This window comes from Neocloeon triangulifer, unplaced genomic scaffold (assembly GCF_031216515.1).
Source record: "Neocloeon triangulifer isolate White Clay Creek 2 clone unplaced genomic scaffold, ASM3121651v1 ptg000001l, whole genome shotgun sequence".
Taxonomy (NCBI): domain Eukaryota; kingdom Metazoa; phylum Arthropoda; class Insecta; order Ephemeroptera; family Baetidae; genus Neocloeon; species Neocloeon triangulifer.
Window position 1 is genome coordinate 10,237,235 of NW_026775544.1, and position 16,039 is coordinate 10,253,273.

General features: G+C 34.7%; 2 protein-coding genes across 2 annotated transcripts; one reads left to right on the plus strand and one right to left on the minus strand.

Moving 5' to 3' along the window:
• The first annotated feature begins 5,448 nt into the window (after nucleotides 1-5,448).
• LOC132205447 (guanylate cyclase soluble subunit beta-1) lies at nucleotides 5,449-13,626 on the plus strand. Its single transcript, XM_059634499.1, has 13 exons — nucleotides 5,449-5,477; nucleotides 5,861-5,934; nucleotides 5,992-6,092; nucleotides 6,151-6,269; nucleotides 7,039-7,351; nucleotides 7,732-7,883; nucleotides 7,940-8,080; nucleotides 8,131-8,213; nucleotides 8,270-8,440; nucleotides 8,891-9,128; nucleotides 9,182-9,319; nucleotides 9,409-9,566; nucleotides 13,112-13,626. Exons 1-13 carry the CDS (start codon nucleotides 5,475-5,477, stop codon nucleotides 13,236-13,238), a joined length of 1,818 nt encoding a protein of 605 aa, XP_059490482.1. The 5' UTR covers nucleotides 5,449-5,474; the 3' UTR covers nucleotides 13,239-13,626.
• On the minus strand, nucleotides 9,598-12,901 carry LOC132205456 (uncharacterized). The gene is made up of 4 exons (XM_059634509.1): nucleotides 12,816-12,901; nucleotides 11,070-11,432; nucleotides 10,099-10,422; nucleotides 9,598-9,927 (listed from the first exon to the last, which is right to left on the minus strand). Exons 1-4 carry the CDS (start codon nucleotides 12,887-12,889, stop codon nucleotides 9,711-9,713), a joined length of 978 nt encoding a protein of 325 aa, XP_059490492.1. The 5' UTR covers nucleotides 12,890-12,901; the 3' UTR covers nucleotides 9,598-9,710.
• Nucleotides 13,627-16,039: the final 2,413 nt, after the last annotated feature.

The following is a 16,039-nucleotide window of genomic DNA, read 5'->3' on the forward strand; positions in this document are numbered from 1 at the left end:
TTAATATGAATAGAAAAAGCAACTGGCGAAAGTATCCAAACTAGCATAATGAAAATCAAAATTAAATATCTCTAACTAAATTTTATTGGTGATTTCTGGGCCATTTAATGGTTATGTCACTATTCTTTATGCGTAAAAATTAAAAAAAAAAAATAATAACAATAAATAAGAATAAATTTGAGCAAACACGTTTGCTAATAATAGTTCCAAAAATTAATTCAGAGATGATCTACATACAACTCGGAAAATCGGTAAAAATGTGTGTTTTAAACTTTTGGGTTTTCATTAATTTTCACTTTTGATCTATTCTTTTTTCCCCACGTTATTTTTTAGCACTTGTCGTTTTCAATCTTAAACGACTTTTAATATTTTACTATTTTGATTTTTTGCACCTCTTTGATGGAGACATACTGTGTTGGAACGACAATCTCGACTCGCTCAGCGAATCTTCTCTTAATTAATTAGCAGAAAAGTTTCGACAAGGAGGAAAAAGAAAGTCAACTTTGGGCAAAGTTTCGTCAGCGCGCAATCAAGACAACGGCACGTCAAAGGCACGCTCTTTCTCTTCTCAAAAGAGCAACTTCCCTCGTAATTTGTCAAGAGCACGCGCGATCTTGTAAATTGCTCTCATTCGCATCGGGTCGTATATTTGCAAGTATGATGGCGCGAAATTTCTCTGTGGCAGGAATCAATTGGACGGAGTCAATAATAAAAAAGGTAACGACGCACGCGTTTATTCTCCCCTCGTTTTGATGAGCAGGAATTTGTCGGAAAATTTAATTTCCTGCATGCAAAAAAATCGGTGTCACGTGAAATGAAGTTGCAAAAGAGAGCGGAATACAAACAATTCCGGCTCTCCATACTGCCACTGCTTTTTTTAATCTCTGCTGGGTCTGATTGAAAAAAGGTCGTGCGCGATATGAAAAGAGAGAGAGAAAATGATTTATGGAAAAAGTGATTCCTTCCACCAGATATGAAAACGAGTTTTATTATTCATCAAAGAGAGGATATAAAAATTTAGACTCTTTTTTTTATAAAAATTCCCGATTAAATTTTGTGCTGCAGAAGAACAGATTATTGAATAAAGACCTGCATTTTCATTTTTTTTTCATCCCAGAACTGGGAATGTAAATAATGTGTCTTAAAATAATTGCAAAAAAGGGGGTTTTATTGGATTCTAAATCTTAAACTAGTCCAAATTAAATACAAGAAATGCCAATCAAAACAAGTGAGAATGATGTTATTAGCATTAATATTAAATTTGAATTGAATCTATTGATTTTGCAGAAGTTCTTATTTTAAATATTTTAGCAGTTTGTCTCGAAGCATATTGAAAGTTTTAAAGATACGAGAAATTAATTAAGTTTGTTTTAAAAGTTATAAATTTTAGAACGAAAATGAGATCAGAAATGTCTCTCATTTATAAAGAAACTAATAAAATAAAGCCTTTCTCAAATGACTCAGACTATTTTGCTCATAATCATAGCTCTCATCTCATATACATATTATTTTAACTGGGACATTTCCAAGTATAAAAAAAAGAAAAAAAAATAGAGGCTTTTTAGTCTACATTCAGAATTTAAAATTCATTTTTGGTATGGACCTTAAATTGTAATCAATGTTTTTGCCGCGCAATTTCCAACGGTCTGTAATTAAATTGGTGAAAAAAGGGGGCACGAATTATTAATGGTGTGTGCGCGCTTGGTGTCGCGTATGTAATTAATAAAGAGTGCTGTTTGTTATTTTATGGGGCTCGGATAATAATAACCCACTACGATGATGGAACATGAAATCAAATATTGACTCTCTGCAACTCGCCGTGCTCTGCCGGTCTTTCGCTCAACAGCTTAGTGCGGAGCAGAACACACACGTACGACGAGGCTAATTTAATTGTAGGTCTGTTTGCCAGCCAATATTGTCCGTCGATACGTGGAATCGACTTAACATTATTTATGAGGCCGCGAATTACTTTGCTCTGCTCGCGTGACAAAGTGACATGTGTAAAATACTGCTGAATTGTAGATCAAAGAAATGAGCACGCAAACCACATTAGGTAGACCCGGATGGTTAGAGAAAGGCAAAAATGTTTAGCTTATTTATTTATTTATTTTGCGAGAGAACAATCCCATCAAATAGTTTTGCTTTTATTATTATTTTATTGCTTTTTTTTCTTCATCTCAAAGCGACGAAATTTTGATAATATGAAATTAATGTCCAATAAAAAGCTATATTTTTTTTTCAAAGCAGCTGATTGTGATTTCTTTATTGCTCGAATTGAAACCCCAAAAACATTTTGGGGGAAAAATTTATTCAGAGTACAAATTTTGCAATTCTTTGGCAGCAATTGGCCACCATATGAGTAATACCGAAAAACGTGTCCGGCACAGATTTGCTCGGCGTGCTTTGATTTTCATGTGCGCTGCTTTTGTACGGCTGTCGACAGGGTTTTATGTTATTCGGGTTATTTTTTCGCGCGCTGCCTCGGGTCTTAAGTGGAAAAAGCCGAAAGGAATCTGGAGAGACGCGCACGCGGCGAGGTTGAAGTGGAAAAGGCAGCAGAAGTAGTGTGCCAAGCAATCGTCCCTTTCTTCTCGTCTTAAGGGTTAAGTGAAGGCAAAACAGCAGATATCTAGTGTCCGCCCAATTATCTTGGGAGAGGCGCTTTTTCCACTGCAAGTCTAAATGAACACCAACGCTGCTCACTCAATTTGGACGCTTTTCAGACATGTCCCTTATTGGATAAAGCTTAAAAGGTCTAAAAGGTTTCCTAGGGAAGTTTTAAGTAACATAGGCGGCTCCACTCAAAAGAGGAAATGTTTTGCCAACAGTAACAAAGAAAAGCGCATCTGTTTCTATAATTTTCATTTAGATGAAACTTGGCATAAATGTTTCAAATTTATAGAAATTGTTTTCAGACTAAATTATTACCCAAAAAAATTTCCACTCAAAGTTTCAAATTTTACAAAAAAACAGCGATGTTGCTAAACCCTTTTACATTACTTTGTCAGCCATTCATGTTCAATAAGAAAAATAAACAGAAATTTGGCATTTTTTTTAATTTTTTTTTCATTTTGCAATTGAATAAAAAGAACAAATTGGGGACAAAATGTTCATTTCCTTTCCAAATCTGTTCCTGAAATGTTTTCTTTGAAGACGGGAGTGTAAAAGTTTTGCCTCAGTAAGTCGGCTTGATTAATCCATCCGCAGCAGGCAAAAATTCTCGGGTACGGTTCGAGTAAACTTTTTGCCAATTCCACCGCGATTAAGCGCAGAAGCTTTCAGACGCAGCCTCCAAAAGTTGGCAAATGAGCGAAATAAAAGTTCGGCTAATCCATCACGAAGCTCATTTGTAACGGTTGTTATTGCGCAGAGTGCGTGCAAAATATTCTCAAATAAGTTTTACCTTTGGTTCAAATTCCAATAATCGGAATAAACTATAATCTTGCAGCCGTAGGAAAACTTTGTCACCGATATAAAACTTTTCCCTCTACTTTTATATAATTTTACTCCTCAATGGGCTCAATGTTTGAAAAACTTTTCAATCTTTGAGATTAAACTCTGCAAAATATTGGACGAAACTTGTTATCAGGGACGAGCACTTTTGAAACTTTATACATGAATCCATCTTATGTCTACGTTTGAATTGTTCATTGTTATTTGAGTTTATAACGATTTGGGTAAAAGTTTACAAAGAGGGAAATTGCAAAAATGACGGCTCTTCCATTCTCGCCGGAAGACGGCATAAATAATGTCATTCGCAAGAGCAAAACCAAGATTTTGATTATAATTTATTGTTTAATTTGCTCCCGAGAACTGCCTCTTTGTGACGACGAAATTACGTTCCAATCAGATGCGTAACTCGCCCAGAAAATAGTGATTTACTTGCTTTAATCAAGAAATTAGGATTTAGGGCATTATTATTATAATTTGGAGGCTATAATACTTAATATGAGTCCTTGAACTTTCAGTTCAACACAAGCTCTCTCCAAACTGAAAAATACGGAAAAATAAACATTTCTATATTATAACTACTTCTTGATGTAAGTCTGAAAAAATTGATTCATTTTTGAATTAATAGTTTAAAATTAAAAACCTATAGGAGATAATTTCAAAGCTTTTTAACTTAAAAGCTCATTTCAAAATAAATATTTTATAAAATAAACATTAACCAAATAATTAATAAAAATTCTAAAATTTGATAAGAGTAAAAATTCAATTTTATTATTGGCTTTTAAAAACATTTTGCTTACCTAAACATTATAAAAATTTATAATTATTGCAAAAGTAAATCGTAAAATTGACATTAGCTCTCAAATAGGTAAGGCAAAAATAATTAAATTTCCCTTCCCGCCGGAAGGTAACATGTGTCATTCACAAGAGAGCAAAACCGAGATTTTGATGGGCTGTCCCGATGGCCGAACTTTTATCGCATCCTTTCTTGACTTCCCGTGTGGTATATCGACCCACATACTTCATTCAGCTCCAAGCAAACAACGTTCGCGACTCACAGGGAAAAAGTGAGATTGCTTATGCGAAATAAAGAAATTTTTATTTAAATTTTAGATAAGAATATTTATTAAACACACTAGATGTAAAACAGGGTTGAAAATTTCCATATTTTCAACCTTGGAATTGAAAATTCAGTGAAAATTCCTTATATGTATCAAGCAAGAAGAGTTAAACTTTTAGATTAGACAATATTTGTTTGTTCATAGGGTTAATATTTTAAAAATAAATTTTATTCATAGACGGTTTATGTTTCAATTTCTTCCAAAAAATAGCTTCAAACTTGTGGTTATTTAAAAGCACCTGACGAATGAAAGCAGTCGGAAATAATTTTTATTGACTAAAATTTGGAATACAATATATTTTATATTTTTAAAGTAAGAAAACTATTGAGGAAAAACTATTTTGTTAATTTTTACCACTAAAAATTATTTAATCAATGTTTTATTTGAAAGGGTTCCTGTGTTCTAACAAGCCGTTAGTTTCAATTGTTTGGACATTGTTATTTATAAGTTATAGTTTTAATCAAGCATTTATCCTGAATTCTTCTAAACGCAACCTGAACGACACTTCTGAGAAGCAGGTTGCCTATCTGGTAATTAGCTTTTGACTTCGTCTCGGACACCATTCAATTTCAAACGATCTTATCAATATTTTAATGAGAGCCTTATTACACAAAATAAAAAACTAATTAATTTCCATTGAGGAAAAAAGTGCTGAATGTGCATTCTTTGAGTTCCTTGGCTTGTTATAGGATTAATTAAAAGGCAAGTTCTATTTTTTTTTGTGGGGTTTGGCAGAGCCGATCGAATTGCGTCCTTTTGTGTGCCAAACGTGCTTTTGGGAAAGAAGCACCCCTGGTGTGTCGCTAGCAACAAGGGTCGAGTGGCGCCAGCGCGTTGCGGCCTGCAGATCGATGCGCGCGGCCCGGTGGTGCTCAGTTGGTGCTCGGAGAGGAGCCTCTCACCATGGTAAGTCTCTGCCCTGTCCCGACGAAATAAACACGGCGGGTTCCGCGAGGGGAAAAATTCCTGCCGAATTTCCATTCTTCCTCTTTAACCGCGATTGTTGTTGATTATTTATCCAGCGAGGGAGAACAAAAAAAGAAAGAAAGGCTTTCGTTTCTTCTGCGTGCGGCAGCATGTGCTCCGCCGAGGGCAAATATTTGCTTGGGAACAAGTCGAGGAAAAAATAATTGCTTCTGCCACTCGGGTTAATAAAAAGGAAGCGCCGAAAGGCACAAATGGCTTTTAGCTCGAATTTCGTGTGCTCTGCAAACACACCAAAAGTGGATGAAAGCCTGTCTACAGTTTAGGCTATATTTATTATTATTATTTTGTAATGTATATTGCAGTACGGCTTTGTCAACTACGCGCTCGAGCTGCTCGTCATCAAGACGTTCGGCGAGGAGACCTGGGAACGAATCAAGTAATCGCTCTAATGGAAAGTCACTTTTAATCGGTCTTAATTTTCGATCGTTCTCAGGAAAGACGCAGACGTGACGATCGAGGGTCAGTTTCTGGTCAGACAAATCTATGACGATGACGTCACCTATAACTTGATCGGAGCCGCCGTCCAACTCTTACGTAAGATAAAAATAAATTGTTTGATGATGATTTGTATTAATTTGGGAGGAAATTACAGAAATTCCTGCAGATGCGATTCTCGAGTTGTTCGGCAAAATGTTTTTCGAGTTCTGTCAGGACTCTGGATATGACAAAATCCTCCAGGTGCTGGGAGCTACTCCGAGAGACTTTCTCCAGGTAATTTTTCAGTACATTTTTGCAATCTTCACCAAATGACTTCGGCGAAATTGTGACCCCTTTTAAAACTAATCTTAAGTAAAAATTCAATAGGGCTGCTTATTGGTGCTTTCTATTTGTTTCAATATTTCAATTTGTGAGAAAAAGTGCAGATTAGGGATGGATTTAGATCTATTAATAAAGTTAATAATAATTTTTAGGCGTAAAAATCTGTTTACTTGATTTGAAAATAAGAAACCATGGTTGACTTAAAATGTTAAAAAAAAAAAAAACAAAAACAAAAACAAAAACAAAACAAAACAAAACAAATTCGTGAGGCTAACGGCGATAACATTCAGATTAGATTGAATAATCTTTCAATAAATCTTTGAATTTCACGAATTTCAAAAGCTTTTAACGTTAAATCTATGATAACTAAGGCTTAAAATTCAAAACATTAAAAAAAATTGTTATTTATTTGTTTTATTTTAAAATATATTAATTTTGCTTCAAATTGCACAAAAATAGATTAAATATATAATATTTATAAACAAATAGATTACAATCGATTTAATTTATCGAATTCTGTAAGCGGAACTTGATCCTAGCTTTCTTAGTTTCTTCATAAAATAATTTGTGTAAAATTACCTCTGTTTTACAAAAAGCTTCAATCCAACTCTCTTGTTTCGATACTGTGGTGAAAAAATGCATTTAATTATTTATCTCTTTCTTCTAATTTTACATATCAATTATTTTATCTAATTAAAAAAAAATCTTGACGAAATTGAAGAACCTTGACGCCCTGCACGACCACCTGGGCACCCTGTACCCTGGCATGAGGGCGCCGTCCTTCAGGTGCACAGAAGAGGACGGACAGTTGGTTCTGCACTACTATTCGGACCGTCCCGGCTTGGAGCACATCGTGATCGGAATCGTGAAGGAGGTGGCCAAGAAGCTGCACGACACGGAGGTCGAAGTGACCATTTTGCAGAACAAAACTGAAGGGAGCGACCACGTCAAGTTCCTCATTTCAGAAAAGGCTGTTGGGGCGGGCAGGCAAACCAGACCCGAATTGGCCGAGATGAGTCAGTCACTCTCTCTGGGTAAATTATTTGCTATTCTGTCATCAGTTTCAGTTATAAAATAATGTTTTTAATACGTATCACATTATTAAATAATCAATTAATTAGAATTCCTGACTTGCCCTGACTAGAAAAACTGGATATGTTAAAAATATGGTTTTTTTTCTGGAAAAATGAAGATATAAAGGGAATAATAATTAATACTTCTCACAAAAAGTTTTGAAAATTATATTAAATTTTAAATATCAATCTTTCAAGTTTTTTTTTTAAAAGAGATGTTTTGCGAGGCCAAGTTTATTTTCATTATTTATTCAATTAATAAATTTGTAATGCAAACTATATATTTACATTATTTATAATAATTATACAGAAATTTATTACCGAATTTCACGTGCTTTCAGAGCCAAAAGTGAGCCCCGCCACGTTCTGCAGTGTGTTCCCATTTCACATCATGTTTGACCGCGACCTGAAGGTCGTACAGACGGGCTACAGCGTCGCCAGGGTGATTCCAAAATTGGCTCAGAGGTGCACTCTTCCTGAAGTCTTGGAAATGGTACTAAAAATCCCTTTAATTTCCGCATTTTTTTTATTGCTGTATCAAATATTTAGGTTCGCCCCCATTTGGATCTGACTTTTGCAAACATCCTGTCTCACATCAACACAGTCTACGTTTTGAGAACTAGACCCGGCGCTTATGAGCGCGGCATGGCTGAAACGGACGAACCCGAGTTCAATTCCCTTCGACTTAAAGTGCAGAAATTGCAATTTTCGTGAAAATTTTATTGATTCAAAACTTTCAGGGCCAAATGTTGTACATTCCAGAATCAGAGCTGGTAGTTTTCCTTTGCTACCCTAGCGTTATGAACCTTGACGACCTGACGAAGTAAATTATTTAAATTTGTGTTGATGAATTATTATTATGGTTTTATTGAATTTTAGGCGCGGTCTTTACATCAGTGACATTCCTCTTCATGACGCCACCAGGGATTTGGTTTTGTTGAGCGAACAGTTTGAGGCGGAATATAAACTGACGCGCAATCTGGAGATTCTCACCGACAAGCTCCAGTCGACCTACCGCGAACTGGACGGCGAAAAGCAGAAAACTGATGGGTATGTAATTGCACAGCTTTATTTTGCCAAAATTGAAAGGAAATGGACTAAAAAAATTCAAATTTTTGGGATTTCTAGTGATTAAAGTAATTTGTGTAATATTTAAAGATAAAAAAAATAAAGATAAATAAATATATAAAAAAAATAAATATAAAAGATAAATAAAGATAAATAAAAATAAAGATAAAATTGTATTTATCAGTTGTTACTTGAGTTATTAAAATGTCCAAATTTAGATGCATCATAAAAATTTTAAATTATAAAAATTACATATTTTATTGATCAATTTATGATTACATGAACTCATGTAATTTGTTACCATTATTGTATTTTTTGTCTTAGTTTTAATAAAATATTTTGTTCATAATTTATCTTTATTATATCTTTTAATCAAACTTAAATGTAGTTAATTGAACTAAAAATGTCTAGATATATTCATAAAATTTTCAGGTTGTTGTATTCCGTGCTGCCAATCTCAGTGGCCAGCGAGCTGCGTCACAACCGACCAGTCCCTGCCCGCAGGTACGACTGCGTGACCCTTTTATTTTCGGGAATTGTGGGCTTTGGAACTTACTGCGCTGCCCATTCAGACGCTCAAGGCGCCATGCAAATCGTGGACATGCTCAACCGAATTTACACCCTCTTCGACTTCCTCACAGACCCCTGCAAGAACCCTAACATTTACAAGGTGGGGCATTAATTTAACTGAAATTGACAAGTTGGATTAAAAAAAAAATGCAGGTCGAAACAGTGGGTGACAAATACATGGCGGTCAGCGGCCTCCCCGAGCCCTGCGCTTCACACGCCCGTTGCATGGCCCGCCTGGCCCTGGACATGATGGACATAATCAAAGATCTGAAGGTGGATGGAGAACCAGTGGTAAGAAAATTATATAAACTCTTCTATCAAGACCTCATAATGAAAAACTATTTTAATTTTTTTAATTTGGTTCCTATTTTCAATTTCAGCGAATTACTATTGGTCTGCATTCTGGCGAGGTGGTGACTGGGGTCATTGGTCACCGCATGCCCAGATACTGCCTCTTTGGCAACACTGTCAACCTGACCAGCAGGACAGAAACCACTGGTGAACCTGGCAGGATCAATGTTTCCGAGGACGCTTACAAGTGAGTAAAATAATATAACTTTTTTGTTTTTTATGAATTGAAAACTATAAAGAATTTATTTGTTATTGTTTCCAAGATTATTAGGCAAATTGTAACCCGCTTTTATTATTGCTGATTTTGTTAAATTCTTGGATTATTTTCTTTCTAATCTTCCATGAGATCCAAGTAAGGCTTGAGAGTGGCTGGAACGTTGAGTTCCTCAATCCCGTTTGGCAAACTCCAGCCTTTTCCCAATTCTCTTCGAACGGCGCACCGGGCGATGTGTTTCAATTCGGGCGGTTCTGCCCATCGCGTTTTGGGTAAAAGAATCTCCGCCGTGTCGCGCAGTCTTGGATCTCCAAGGGCAGCATGGGGAAGGGCTCTAGAAAAAGTGGAAATAAAATCAAACAATTTGAATTGATACAAAAATAATTTCAATATAAAATACCGCAAAACTTTCAACGGTGCAATTTTTGCACTACTAATGAACAATCTTTGAATATTTAATACATTTTTAAATTTTTTTAACTGAAATTAAGAAATAATTTCAAACCTCATGAGCAATTGAAGGCAGTCGATGGCCGCGCTGGGAACCGATCCTCCGTTTTGGATAATTTCGTGCAGTCGCCAAAGTTGCTGTACCAGAGCGACTGGAGAGGCCCCTTCGGTCCAGACCCCGTGCTCCCCAGGCCCCAAACGGGCCCCGTGTCGCAGCAAAAGTAAAAGCGCCGTTGGACGGTCCATTACGCACGCCAGATGGGCAGGGAGGGCGTCATGATAGGCGGGCATGGGCACGTCAACCATCCGCAGGTTGCAGCCGGAAATGTGGTAAAATTGTTTTTCCACGTTTGAGTGTTGCAAGTAGTAGTCCAAAGCGCTGGAATATTTTTATTTTTATTATTCATATAAATATTAGATTGTAAAAATTTCATTCTGGATCAAGAATTAAATTTTGAAATTATTTCTAGGCACACTGAGTGTCTTTTAATTAGAAGATTTGCTATCAAGGTTGATCAAGTGTGCTATGAAATATTATTTATTAAAATGCTTTATTAAAATAAATTTTAAATCATTAAAAATAGTTCAAAAATAAAAAGAAATATTTGATATTTTAAAATTATAGTATAGTCAATCAGTTAAATATAAAATTTAAATTAAATAAATAATGTTTATATTTAAATTAAGAAACAATTTAAATTCATAAATAGCTTTTTTATTTACAAATTAAAATTATATATTTTTTTTAAAGTTTAAATAATAAATTGCAAAATTAAAAATGAATTTGGTACTCACAAGAGATTTGATAGATGTTATGAATGAAAAAGCGATTCAAACACAACTTGCGAGGACAAATTATGTATTTTCATATTGATATTCCATGCTATTCTCAAAATTTGAAAAAAAAAATTTTTTTCGTTTTCCCGCCACTTGATGACTTCGGATTTCGGATCAGAAATAGAAAATTGAAAAATTAAAATTGGCAATTTCAGATTATTTTTTCCCTCCAAAAGATCTTTTTCTTACTTGAGACTTTCTTGCTCGTCTTGGTAGTCGGCCTGCCAGCCTGAGAGAAGTCGAGTGACCAGCGGCCCCAGGATGGCCGCGATCACGATTCGCTCGAACGTTTTCTCGCAGTCGAAAATTTGCTTGAGCATGCACACGATGATGTGGCTGTCCGAGAGGCGCCAGTCGAAGCAAAGCTTGGCCGCCACGTACAGCACGTTGTGGTGCTTTCCGAGGGGACACACCTGCCCGTTCTCCGCCTTGGCGATCGCGTGCACCCTGACCGCCGAGGTCACCGCCAGAGCGCAGTTGTCCTCGCATTTGCCTCCCTCGCTTGCGCTAATCACTGTGCTCAGGTAGTCGGCTATGCACCGCCGTTTGTACCTAATTGAATTGCAACAAAAAAGTCATTCGATAATCGCGAATAATTTTTACTGGGATCTATCACAGAAAAACTGCCTACGAGATAAATCAATCATAATTTAAAAAAAAAATCAAACGCAATCAATCTATCGCACTACACTATTTTTCACGCTCGATTGAGGTTAAAAATAAGCCAAAATTGAATTTAAACTGGCGAAAATTTTGTACAATTAATCCTTTTTCAACCAGTTTACTTCTGCTTTTAAATAGGTTTCAACCTTTGGTCTGTTTCTTTTTTAGTTGATTTTGAATCTGATAAAGTGAAACTTTCCAATGATACTTAATTTATCACCTTTTCAATTACCTATGTCATTATTTATGTCAAATTAAATCAAATGATTCAAATAAATTAGAGGTCAAAATTTTTTTCAATGCTAATGAATAAAGTATATTGATTGTTTTTATATATTTATAAATAAATTTATAATTTTATAACAAAAATAATAAATAGTTAAATTATGTTCATTATTTAATTTTTATTAAATAATAAAATTATTTATACAAATTCTAAAAAAAATATTATTCATATTAATAAAAATGCTTTTAAAATTATTTTATAAAAATGAAAAAAAATTTAAAAATAAGTTACAATTAAATGTAAACTATCAAATAATTAAAAAAAACCCATCTTGAACTTGTTGAATTGATTTTCAAAAGTTTCAACTTTCAACAAACCTTTGATCTGTTTCGTTTCATTGTTAGTTGAATTTAAAGTGGTGTGTCGGGCACAAAAACTGCATCACTAAGTTATTCGTGATGTTTTTGGATGACTATGAAAATTGGAAATTGTTGGTTGACTGCAATTTGCAAGTTTCTTTATAGTTTCGGTAACAATATTTTTCTCTCAATTTATAACTGCGCATTTTCTAGTTGTATACTAAATTGCAGCATTCATAAACACACGAAAAGACCAAATTGGTCACAACAAGATAGAATGAAGGAAAAATTAATAATCATTAATCGTTTTTGATAAATCAATAGTTACGATTACGAGATTAAACTTCTGTAAAATGTCAAACTGGCGAAAACTTTCTTTTAAATAAAAATTAGGGTGATCCGTAAGCCTGCGCAGGCTTTTGCCTTATTTATTTTATTTTTAAATTGGATTGCTTCATTTCATGTTTACTTATCACAGCAATTACTCCAATTTGAATAAAATCACTTCAAAAAAGGTCAATTAATTAATGTAATACATAAAATAATGCAATTTACTGAGCCTACTTTTAGCGTTACGGAGACGCTCTTAAATCAAATAAAAAGCGTCTACTTTCTGCAATACAAATAAAAATAAAGCCCAAATTCTAAATAGTAAAAACTACTTTTGGCAAAGAAATGAAAAACCACCTCTTGGCCAAACCATCCCTTGCAAGGTCAACAAAGACGGTGTCGAAAAAGACCTCGATGATGCTCTCGACCATTCTGAATGGAGACTGGCGCGTTGAGGCCCTCGGATTAGGTCGTTGCGGGGCTTCGGCCACAAAAATACGTCACATAGTAGCCCCTTTGCTCTATGGTTTCCAAAACATATGCGCGGCACAGTCACATGGACTCCTTCCTGCGCGACCCACCCTCGATCAAAACAAATAATAAAGAATGAAAAAATTTTAAAAATTTGTATTTTAAAATTTTATTGTTCTCAGGGTGCTGATGCAACCGGACAACGCCGACCCTGGCCTGCACTTCGAACCGCGAGGTCTGGTGCCCATGAAAGGTCGCACCGAGCCAATGCAGGTCTACTTCCTTTCCAGAACGGAAATCGAGGAGTGAAGCAAGAAAATGCCATCAAACACGACCATTTCAAAATACGCTGGAGTATTTTTGTCTACACGTTGAATGTTTAGTGTTGTGTGCAAACCACCCCTACTTAAGAGTAAAGTTGTTCTACAAAGGTTTAGTGTTAAAATTTCCATCCTCTTTTGAAAATTGCCACAAGTGTTTACAAATATTTATTATTTGTATTGTAATTAATTGTTTCAAAATCTTATTTATTTTATTAATTGCGTCAAATGTTACGATTATGTGGATGCCAAGTGGAAAATTAAAAGTAAAAGTATCTGAGAATAAAATGCGAAAATGCATCCAGGTGTAAATTTGTTTTATTGGCTACTCAAAACGTCATTTATTAATTCCCAAGAAGAAAAATTTTGGCGCCAGCTTATTTACACAGAATCAGCATTTTATATGTTTGTAAAATTAAATTAATTTCAAAGAAAGTTCACATTTATTTATTTATTCTCCATTCAGAGTGTTTGCTGACACTCTTATAAATAATGTTATAAAATAATCGGTTTAATAAAAAACTAAAAGTTTAAACTGTAATTATTGTTGGTAGTTATTATTTAAATAATATATTGTCACTTTTGTTTTAATTGCAAGCGTTTAATGCATAAATTAAAATAACGCCATGTAAAACTTGCATTAAACGTAATTAATTGGCCGGATCTTAATTTTAAGGATTATAAATTATACTACATGCCACGTTTATTTACTTACTAATAAAATTTTCAGCTTATTAATCTTGTCAATCTGTTAGGCAATAACAATTGATTTGATTTCACAAGATTCGCAGGGGATCGATAACCCTGTGTGGTCGCAAGGCTAGCAATCAATCAACAATGGCTATAGGCGAATTAAACACAATATGAATAATGCGGCGCATTAGGATGCGAGGCTGCATTATCCTTATGCCCGCACCGCCCAAGTTCAACACAGTCCGCCGCCTAATCAATAAAGAGTAGTGCCAATGTCGGCGGCGTGTTCTAAAAGTTTCCTGCGCGCATGCACAAGGAGTAAAAAATTGGAATGCACACCAATTTTTTCCTTATTCGTTTCCTTTTGTGTGGCATTCGCCGCAGGAACCAGCATACCCTGCTGCACTCCGAGATAGTTAATAATTGACGGCGCCCTTGACTTTGACTGCGCGTGACGCAACCTGCCTTGCTCCATTCATTTCAGCACGCGTGACATAATTATTATTTATTTTATTTGTCTCGCGATAAGAATAAGCGTTGGCTAAATTAATACACAAGGCTTGGTTGAAACACTTTCAGTATATATTAAAAATGTTACTTAAGTTTTTGTGCCGAGTCGATGCAAGAAAACCATAAAACCGCTAAGAACTAGTCAAAAGGTCCAGTTATAACTTTCCTTCAAGACTCATTTTTTTTCTCATCGTTAAATCTTATAATTATGTAAATTAAATAATAATTGATTACTTTAAATCATTTTCGTCTCTTGTATGATTTAAATTGATAATTCTTAAATGATCTGTTTGGGTAGCAATTGCCTAAAGATAAATCAATAAAGACACTTTGCAACGAAACTAAATAGTAAAATATCGGTTGAAATGATTATTGTTCTTTCTTGATCCAACTGTTATGTGTACATCAAATAAATTCTAATTTTGAATCTGATAAATTGAAATTTTTATATGCTATAAAATTTATCGCCATTCAATTACCTATGTCAAATTTAATAAAATGACTCAGAATTAAGCAGATTAATTGAATTTACTTTTTCAATACAACTGAATGAATGAAAAAAAAAGTTGATTGGTTATTATAAATTTTTTTTAGTTAATAATAGGAACAAAAAAAATTCTCTAATTTTCTAAAATTTGTATGATAAAAATATATTTTATGTTAAAAAACTTTATTATCAATATTGATTTTAAATGCCTTTTAAAATATTTATCAAAATTAAATAATTATAAAAAAATTTAATGAAATATATTTTTTTTTAAAGTTTAAAGTTATAGTTAATTTAAAACAAAGAGAACTTGAACTAATTTTCTGCTGTTATCATCATAGAAAAGTTTTAAACCTTCTCTCTTTGAATAGAAGTTTGGCAATAATTGATGAGTCGTCACAAAAAGATGTCAATTCCCAAACAACACGAGCCATTTTTATCAGTCTTCCTGCTCCTAAAACAATGATAGGGGCTGACGAATCGCTTTCGGAAATAGAATATAATCACTGCGCGAGGCGCGCCTCTGTGCTGGATATCTCGGAAAGGCCACGCGCATTTCAACGCAAGGTTGAGGCTGCTCATCAAACTGGGCATTGCCAAGGTCAATTTCACTTTTCCTTTTCCTGCTCTTGCGTAAGCAGGTGAATGAATGAATCGAAGCAGACGAATTGGTGAGGCGCCGTTTGCATAGAAAGACGAGAGAGATGAAAGTAACCTTGACAAAATTCACTTTCGTCAGACAGCTGTTGGAGAGTTTCTGTGCCTTGCTTATTAATTAATCGACTTGGCACTCGGATAAAAAGAAGAATTAAGAAACAATCAAGGCTCTCGATCAGTTTTATTATTAATCGATTTTGTTCCTCAAGGGATTTCCAATCTGAGTTTTCCCTTTAATTTTTCTTCTTCTTAATATTAAACAACACATTTATTTTTCTATTGAAGTATTTATTTGTCTAGGGTTAACTCTGGTTATGTAACTCAACCTAGTCGCTAAAGGTGAGTCACCTGATGCAACGAGACATCAAGGTTTCCTCATCACACACAGGTTTCATTGTCTCTTGGTGTTTTATTATTCAGATGCAGGAGCAATGGCTCGATGG

What these genes read in the sequence shown, in the direction of transcription:
- LOC132205456 (XM_059634509.1), bottom strand. Translation starts at nt 12,889, where the DNA reads ATGGTCGAGAGCATCATCGAGGTCTTTTTCGACACCGTCTTTGTTGAC. An exon ending in AGGGATGGTTTGGCCAAGAG is followed by an intron (nt 11,433 to 12,815) that starts GTGGTTTTTCAT and finishes CAATTCAATTAG; the next exon opens with GTACAAACGGCGGTGCATAG. An exon ending in GACGAGCAAGAAAGTCTCAA is followed by an intron (nt 10,423 to 11,069) that starts GTAAGAAAAAGA and finishes AAAATATTCCAG; the next exon opens with CGCTTTGGACTACTACTTGC.
- LOC132205447 (XM_059634499.1), top strand. An exon ending in GAGACCTGGGAACGAATCAA is followed by an intron (nt 5,935 to 5,991) that starts GTAATCGCTCTA and finishes GATCGTTCTCAG; the next exon opens with GAAAGACGCAGACGTGACGA. An exon ending in CTCCGAGAGACTTTCTCCAG is followed by an intron (nt 6,270 to 7,038) that starts GTAATTTTTCAG and finishes ACGAAATTGAAG; the next exon opens with AACCTTGACGCCCTGCACGA.